Here is a 9,015-nt window from a genome sequence, read left to right as displayed (position 1 = left end):
TGCAGCCATGGAAAGCCTGTGCTGGAGCAGACTCCCATCAGGAACTGTAGCTTGAGGGACCCATGCTGGAGCAGCCTTTTCTGGATGAACTGCGCCCACAGAAAAGATGCATGCTGGAGCAGTTCTTAAGTGCAGCCCATGGGAAGGACCCATGCTGGAGTGGTTTCGGAAGGACTGTGGCACATGGGAGGGACTCCACACTGCAGCAGGGGAAAAGTGTGAGGTGGAAGATGCAGAAGAAATGAAGTGTTGTGGACTGATCACAGCCTCCATTCCCCATCCCTCCTGTACCACTCAGAAGGGTCAGGAATGAAGGAGTAAAGTTGAGCCTGGGAAGAAGAGGGAGGCGGGAGGAAAGTGTTTTAGAGCTGTGCCTGTGTTTCTCACCGCCCTGATTTTATCTGGCAATAAACTGATCTTCTTCCCAGTCAAGTTTGTTTTGCCTGTGATGGTAACTAGTTAGAAGTCTCCTGGTCTCCATCTCTACCCTACTCATGAGATTTCTCATACTGTTTTCTCCCTGTCCTTGCCTTGAGGAGGCAAGGTGGACACCTAGCAGCCAACCAACATCGAGAACCACCACAGACATACTAAGCCATGTTTATTATTTTATGATGTATATATACATACATATATATATCAGGATGCAACACTCTCCCTTTGCATTGATTCTTATAGCTGGCAAAGAGACTGGAAATGTAGAAGGATTCTTCAAAGTCACTGAGAGAAGGAACGCCAAACAGTGAAGTAATCTTCAGGAGACTCCCCCACCCTACTTCTTGTGCAGAGCTAACTTGGTGCAGGCCACTAACTTCAACGCTGCTCTACTTAATTTCTAGAAAAGAGAACTCATGTTTGGGTAGGCAAAAAGGTGCCTTAAAAGTTTTCTAACTTAATTTTTGGGAACTTAAACCTTTGTTCAAAATTTAACTCAGTCTTGATATCCCAGCTCACTTGTACCTCCATTCAAGTTATCTGATATTGGAATAAAAATAAGTGCTTTTCTCACATACATAAACAGACAAAAAGAACCAACTGCACAGACAAGGTTGAAGGAGCATCACTAGGAAGTGATGCATAATTGAAAGTGACTAAACAGGTTCTTTAGGAACAGGAGGCTACTACCACATTTGTCTGACATTAAAACAAATCATATAAATAATGGTGTAAAAGTAGAATTATAAGGATTATATATACAAACATTTATTGTTTATTTTTATAAGCCATTATTTATTACTCTTTTTGCTTGCCTACAGAACATCTATACTGGAGTTACAAGAACATGTCCTACCGATCTCTTCATCACTACCTCCCTTTTTGCTGCCTTCTCACATACCGAAAATGCTGTAGCAAACTTGTCCACCTCAGTCCTTGAAAGTCACTGTCTCCACAGGAACATGCTATTTTCCTGAAAGAGATCACCCATAATACGAATCATATTAAATTCTTCAGCACCTGCACACCAAAGGGAGAGAAGTATCTCTATCACAACCTATGCATATTCTTGTGAGAAAAGCAGCCCAATGTAACTACAGAGTAGAAGGATTTTTATCTGCTTTGGCGGGGGGGGGTGGGGGGGGGGGGGAGGGTTGGACCTGATGATCTCTTGAGGTCCCTTCCAACCCCTACAATTCTGTGATTCACCTTAAGGACCCAACAGTGAACTTACCTGCCTTTTGGAGGGTTTTACTTCACACTATCTCTAGCTTAGTCCTGTTGGCTGAGCACACAATTATAGGACTATACTGGAGTAATTACAGGGTATATACTTTAATTTAGAAGCTTACACACTGGTCCACTATGCAAACTAAGGTACAGCATGTGGACATTACCCAGAGATTCCATTCAAAAAACACACTTTTAATCTGAACTAAAATGCTCAGACACATGCAGACTCAGATGGGCAGAACTGTAAGTTCCTCTGAAACAGTACACCAGAGATGGCACCGTTAAGACGTGTTTGGTTTTGTTAGAGGTTACTTTGAAGTGAACAGTAATAAAAATGTCATGCACTGAGATACTGACAACTCCTTCCAGTGAGTCCTTCTATGTGTTCACCTTAAGATTGTCATCTCCGTATATGGCTGCTTACAGAGCAGGAAATTACCCTCATTACACCCTACTTCAGAAATACAAACTAGCACTGAGGTGATCTTGCCCACACCCGGTCGCTGGAGGCATGACTTAACAGCCAACAGCTGTTCCTCACAGCTCACTGCCATGCAATGGTAACCTTGGTAGGTAAGAAATGCCAATGAATAAGTCAGAGGAGAGTTTCTGCTGCACAGGAAGTGTTATCAATCCTGAAGTTAAGAAAATTATTGCCGTGGGGTGTGGCTTCTAGATGTAGGGACATAACATTAAAAGCAACGATGCTCTCAGTTGTACTGCTTTGGAAGACAGTAAGGATCAGTGCCCAAGCAATTATTTTCAGTTAATTTTTGTTGAGTTTAGTGGGGATGATTATTGTATACAAGCCCCCTTTAAGATCTGTCTTAGCAGGACTGCAAAGTATAGAAGTTCTTTATTTTTTTCAGAATGAGAAGGCTATTAAATAAGGAAAATGTCAGGGGCCTCATCTATGGTAAGACGACAAAGATGGAAAAGAGATGTTCTCATAGTACCTCCTTACCTCTTTTACCTAGATGCAGAGAAAAGCTCTTCTTACATGCAAAGTTGTGTAGACAAGAACAATTTTAAGTGGACAGAAAACTGGAACTACCATAGAGCTCCCAGCGTCCTAGCAGACACTAGAATCATTGACAAATAGGCTTGATAAAGCAGTTGCAAAACTGACATGCATACCACCCCTTTCAGAAAGTCTGTTCATCTTATATACCTTCAGTGCACTGTCACTACTGCACAAGGGCATTGTGTAATTACTAAGAAAGGGTTGTCAGTTAAAAACTAATGTTCATTCAAGTATTTTATACTAAAATATGCTTTAATAAATAGGCTACATCCAAACAAATTTTACATTATTTTATTTTTTTCACTTGCTCCTAACAAAGCTTCCATGGTTAAAGGAACATTCCACTCCAGCTTTTGAGGCTCCCAGATGTCACTGAAACAATTCTACTGAAACACAAATGAATGTGTACTTCTCATTTAGATTCAGCACAGCTCAAACCATGCCAGACAGTTTGTAAGAAAACATCACCCCACCAGTGAAAAATAAATTTTTTTCATCTTATGAGTCTTTGGGAAGAGGAGAAAAGATTAACAATAACAAATAAACCCAAACTGAAAACCTTTTGAAAGGAAACATAATTAAAACTGGTCTTCTCGATGACTGAATAATAATAGCATGCTTTCAAGTATGATCAGTTTTCTTTGTTGGATAGGATATGGCATGCAGCTACCACTGGTAAGCTTTAGTCCACACTGCTTTCTTCTTGAATTCTGCAAGAGATCTCAACGCCAGAAGTGTAGCTGTGAAGACAAGGACAAACCGCATTGACATATGCATCCAGAAAGGATGTGTGAGTATTCTCCCTGTCATTTTACTAACAGGTACAGATTCACTTCTCCTTTTACGGACTGTTTTCATGACTTTCATTTCCTAGCCTGACAGCTTCTGATGTTACTTCCGCTGTTCACAAGATACACTAGTCTCTACATCCCTCTGAAATCCTCTGAAATGTGATGCTGTACTAGACCTTTCACCTGCTTTATGGCATGTCTTCCACTGCAATAATATCACACCACCATCTGCTAATTAGACTATCACTTTGAAGTGTCACATAGATCAACCAACACTGCAGGAAGCCTGAATTCAATGACAGGTGATGCAAGAGAAGAGGTAGAAGGAACTGGGACAGACAGAAGCAGAAAGTACAAGGTCTATTCTCTGTGCAATTCACTGATTCACAGTGCAATTCACTGATTGAAAGGGTCACTCTTTTAGGCAGAATCCAGTTACCAAACCAGTCACATTCTAGTCATCCAGGAGGGATTTTGTTGTTCTAGTTTAAAACAAACAACAGGGGAACTTTTATCAAAGAGGATTGACTAGAGACTCTAGACCCTCAAAAGAAGGCTAATTGTCCTAGTAATGCAAAGAACTTGAACTGGATTTAAAGAAGGCATGTTCAGGTGATTCAAAGGAGGTGCCTTGTGCTAACAGGAAGAAGAAAAGCACACTCCCTTTGCTTGAGGGTATTAGTAGTGTCCTCTTAAAATCCCTTGCACAGATTGTATCCCAATCCTACATTTTAAGGTGGGATATGTGGTGCAAGCTAGTACATTTCTGTAATTCAAAATACGCATTTCCCATTTTTCTTTCTTTCTCTTCTATTCTGTTACTCCTTGCACTTGTTAGAGCACTATAGTAGGCTGCCACTATCTGTCTCTTGTCCCTTCCCACAGTTCAGTTGCATCTGAATACATTTTGTTTTGCAATTTCTATTATAGTATAGTAGGGTTTACAAAGAGTATTATATTTTTAAGGGTAACTTTAAAAGCAATTGATAGATCTATCACTGAAATATACTCATAGGACCAGGTGCACAATTAAATTCCTTCAATCTTCAGAAATAAAATGTAAGAGGCAGTAGATGAGACATCAAAAAATTAGAAAAGGTGTTACAGACAGTTATGGTACCTATGAAGGTTGCGTTAAAGACAAAATATGGCTCCCCTGCATCTGCTAATATCATGGATTCATCTTAGTCCTTTAATAACTGTGTTGTTTTTTTACCCCTCTGGACTCATAATTATGGAAAAATAAGGACCCAATTAAAAATACCTTTCAGCAGATCTGTGGAAGATTTTGATAATGCTTCCTTAGGACTTTCCACCATATTGATAAGCCAGTCAATAAACTAGAGACAGAAATAAAAAGGATAAACTGAATTAAAGGAGCCTCTGTATCAAAACACCACATTCTTTTCACTTTGATAAACAACATCCAATTGCTGCTAAACTTGAATAGTTATCTAATCAGAGGAAGTAGCCAATCGAGGTTCTGTTCAAACTACTCAAAGTGCATCTCACCATCAATGTAATTTCTCCCACTGTTGGATCCGATGCACCCTTTGTTCCTTCCCTCTGCCTCAGCAATAATTCTTTATAACAAAGGCAGGACAGTAAATTTCCTTTCATCTTGCCAGTGTATGCCTCTAATTGTTTAATATGATCCTTTTGTATCAATCTTTTGTCCAAATGTTTTAAGGCAAATCCTTCGGTACTCTTATTGACTTTGTCCCACTTTAATCCTCTCATTTTTCTTTTTTTTTTTTTTTTCTGGCAGTGCATGGTGCCTGCAGGAGAACATCGTATTTCAAACTTATCAGGATGATGTTCAGGGCATAGACTCAAATTCTTCCCTAAAGCTTAATCATGAACTTACATATTAACAGCCCACTCCTACATTCCTCCCACATTCTGAACTTTGATTTCAGTGGAAACTCAGGCCGCAGAAGTGTGCGGGAGCCAGTGATTAATGGTTCTGCTTTGCACAAATAGCTGTGAAACTGTAGATTCATAGCACTATTTCCACATATCTCAACACAAGCAATCTACAGTAGGTTTGCCAAATTAAACAAATTTCTACACTTGTTCTTGTCAAATACTTGAAAATAAAATGAAACACTGCAAATGGCAAAGATCTTTGCTTGTCTTAAATTGCCACTGTAGTGGTGTCCAGCTGCAGAGAATCTGCCTTTTTGGTGTTTACAAGGCTAACTTGCTCCCAGCAGCTACCAACTCTCCTCTCTGAGCTGTACCCTCAGGAGTCTGACTCTTGGAGTCTTCCTTATTTCTTGCAACTCTCATTTTACTTGAGAAACTATGTTCTGTTTTTTGAGACAAGTCATATCTGATTGCAAGTAAGGAAAAACAAGATCACATATCAGATGCAACAGATCTAGAGGAAATAACCACTTCACTGAAGTCTTGAGCTGGCTGCTACAAACAGGGCATTTTCTGACTCTTGGAAAATGCTTACCACTACATGCAATTTTACCTTCTGTGTTTGTTCTTTCCAAGGCTCTTTCGCTAGCAAAAGGAAAATGCTACTTGGAAGGAGAGTGAGAGTCTCTTGCACAGCAAGCTTGTCAGTGGCATGCCTGCCAATGTGATCCTTAGACAATTCTGGTAACACAGTTTGGTGCTTCCATGATGACCAGTTGGCACTGAGGCCAAGCAGTAATGGTGCACCATGGTCAGCCCAGGCCACCACAGAAGCTGCAAACAGCCACAGGAGGAAATCTATGAACTAAAGAGGAAAAGGATAAAAAATACGCTTTATTAAATGAATTATACAGGAGAAAAAAAATAACCCCAAACACATGGTGGTTTACTCATCAAGTAATCATCAGAAAATTTAGCTAAAATTCGAAATGCAAGAACTAAAAAGTTCTTAATATTATCTTATGCTCTAAAGCAGTATAAGCTTTTTTCCAAGCTCAAAATCAAACTAAAATATCTACAGAAAGACAAGCAAAACCACACTCTTCTAAAGTCATCACTTAGTTTAACGCTGACCAACATTTCATTTTAAATGGGGAAACATCTTTACTACAACACGACTGTAGAGGGAAATTAGGGATGGTCACTCTTCTGGTGCTACAAATGACTGTGAAATATTGCAGCAATGCAACAAATGTGGCTTAATTGATGTCCTAACCAGATGACTAAAACAGCTGAAGAGATATGATGATGAACTATATTTATACCCTAAAACTGCCCCAGCCCTTTTAGAAACAGCAAATGCAAAATTCTGATCGTGTTAGACAGTTCTACTGGAGAATTCAAACTTTCCTTTAATTGCTCTGAATAAAGCAAGTTTGTAGCAATGGTTTCTTTAGTTGCCTACAGCTTTTCTTACAATTTAGATGTCATGGTTATTTTCAAGTAAGAGTTTTAAATGCACATTCACAAAACAAGCTGAAAAGAATTTTCTATGGAAATAACAGTCTTCTAAGATATTAAAACATGGGGAATAATACATATTGCTGAGAGAATGTGAATCACACCAAAAAAGCCTTTTTCCTGAAAACTGCTAATTGCTTTCAAAGCACATACCTCTTTAAGATCACCATTTTGTATAGGTGTTGACTTGTATGCTAAATTTCTGATGTAGCCCATCAAGTCTAGCAGCCAATCCATTCTTTTCAGCACTCCTAAAAAGAACAAGAACATGGACTTACTTAAAACACTAGGATGTATCATTTTTCCTTAAAAATCAAGTGTAGGAAATCACTGTAGCAACAACGCACTGAGTACGGAGGAACAACAAACACCAATACCGTTACCATGCTTACCAATACCAATCCATGCTTGCCACTGGCAGAAAGCATGAAGGCACTTAGAGTCCAAAACCTTTGCTTGTAATGCTGGCAACACACTGAACGCTCTGAGACAGGAATGTCTAGTGAGATTCATTCCACCTTATTGCAGCCCGTGCTGCAGATATGACTGCTGCTGAAACCTAAAGCCTTGCTGATCTTTCTGCCCCAGTACTTCATTCACTGATGTCACTACATCAGACAAGAATGTAGGGAGTGCTGGGAAAATTCTTCTACGATGCAGAGAAGATCAGTAAAATAGAGGTAAGGCTTGGAAATAAAACCAGCCCTCAACCCAAGGATGGAACGTATTTCATCAATTCAGATTATTCTGCCCAAAATTCATTCTGTCTCTTGCAAAGTAATAACCATCTTTATCTCATCGGTGGTTTTGAGACCATGTCACTTCATACACTTCCATCTCCTGCTATACTTTACATATGTCCTCTTCCATGTTGCCTCCTCTTTTACCCAAAGGAGGCTCACTTCACTCATTCAAAACTCACTACTGCTTGAAGTTCTTCAACCACAGGTGGCACCTAAGGCACTAGCAATATAATGCTTTAATGTTGGTCTGTAAACAGTCAACCTAAGGTCTTGCAGCCAACAAAATGGAGAGGCTTCATTCTTTACTCCTTTTGCGCTTTTTTCTTCCTCCTTTATCCTACTGAGTGATTCTGCTACTTCTTTTGTATCAGCTCCAGAGCTTATCAGACCTTCAGGCAAGACAACCAACTCATTAACCTACCAGATAACTATCTGTTTTGGTGGGGTCGAGGAGGAAGGGTGATTTGTTTCCTGTATTAACTCAGCACAAGGAGCTCAGAAGAGCAAGTTGCTTCCTTGGCTCAACCACTGTCACTGAAACACACCTCTATCTACTGTCTCTCACACTGATAAGTTAGATACTAGATTTGAAGGGTAGCAAGGTTGCACTGCTACTTGTCTCTAATATGCTATACATGTTTCTTACACTGAAAGACCAGAAAGACTAGGAGACATGGATCTAGTCAAAACTCTGGTCTGCGAATCACTTGGCTAAGTTAAATGACTTGTAGCTGATCCACAGAACCATAAAGAATTGGAGAAAAACATTAAAGCAACGTTTAATAGAAGCATTTCAAAAGCTGAAAAAATCTGAAGATTAAACAGTTTCTAATCTGAAGAAGTTTGAAAAGAATTGAGTTAGACTACCTTAGTATTATTTTAAAAAGATCAGTGGAGTCCCACTGATCTGTTTATACTGTTGTTGATTCTTCTTTAAGGCTGGCCTTACCTGTGTTTTCATGGCTCACAATACGAGCATGATAGAAACTGTGCAAGAACATCCATGTAAGAGAGTCTTTCTGGTGACAGTCTGTCAAAGTATAAATCATGGCACTCAAGTTCATCAGAGGCAGTCTGCCTTGAGAAATTAAATACAATTTGGTGAAGATGGCCTTCTCTACATTGTTCTGCAAATGTAATAAAAATACATTAAATTAAAACATACCTTTATTGTGGGAACAGTAGGAGATGCCATATTACACTTTATAAAGATGAGGAAGGAATTCTCTGATTATTCAGCAGGCTCATTCTTCTTTAAGATATTATGAAAAACTGTGCATTACAGAAGACTGTACATAGTATGTTAATTTTACATGCATCTACATAGTAAAGCAAAGTGCAACTCAGTACAGTTTGATTGTTTCCATACTGCTTTAAGTTTTACATTCCCTTTTGAACT

General features: G+C 39.3%; 1 protein-coding gene across 3 annotated transcripts in view; it reads right to left on the bottom strand.

Annotated features, from left to right (window-relative positions):
• Positions 1 to 2,966: 2,966 nt before the first annotated feature.
• FOCAD (focadhesin) overlaps positions 2,967 to 9,015 on the bottom strand; it is a 109,797-nt gene continuing 103,748 nt past the window's right edge. For all 3 annotated transcript variants that reach the window (XM_035309408.1, XM_035309407.1, XM_035309409.1), the window contains 5 exons: positions 8,566 to 8,743; positions 7,027 to 7,124; positions 5,966 to 6,217; positions 4,748 to 4,823; positions 2,967 to 3,432 (listed from right to left, as the gene is read on the bottom strand). In XM_035309408.1, coding sequence (XP_035165299.1) covers positions 3,359 to 3,432; positions 4,748 to 4,823; positions 5,966 to 6,217; positions 7,027 to 7,124; positions 8,566 to 8,743 — 678 coding nt within the window. In that variant the 3' untranslated portion in view covers positions 2,967 to 3,358. The remainder of the gene's footprint in view (positions 3,433 to 4,747; positions 4,824 to 5,965; positions 6,218 to 7,026; positions 7,125 to 8,565; positions 8,744 to 9,015) is intronic.

The sequence above is a fragment of the Oxyura jamaicensis genome, chromosome Z, assembly GCF_011077185.1.
Source record: "Oxyura jamaicensis isolate SHBP4307 breed ruddy duck chromosome Z, BPBGC_Ojam_1.0, whole genome shotgun sequence".
In the NCBI taxonomy this organism is placed as follows: Eukaryota; Metazoa; Chordata; class Aves; order Anseriformes; family Anatidae; genus Oxyura; species Oxyura jamaicensis.
Note: the sequence above shows the minus strand (reverse complement) of the source record. Positions and strands in the feature narration are given on the sequence as shown.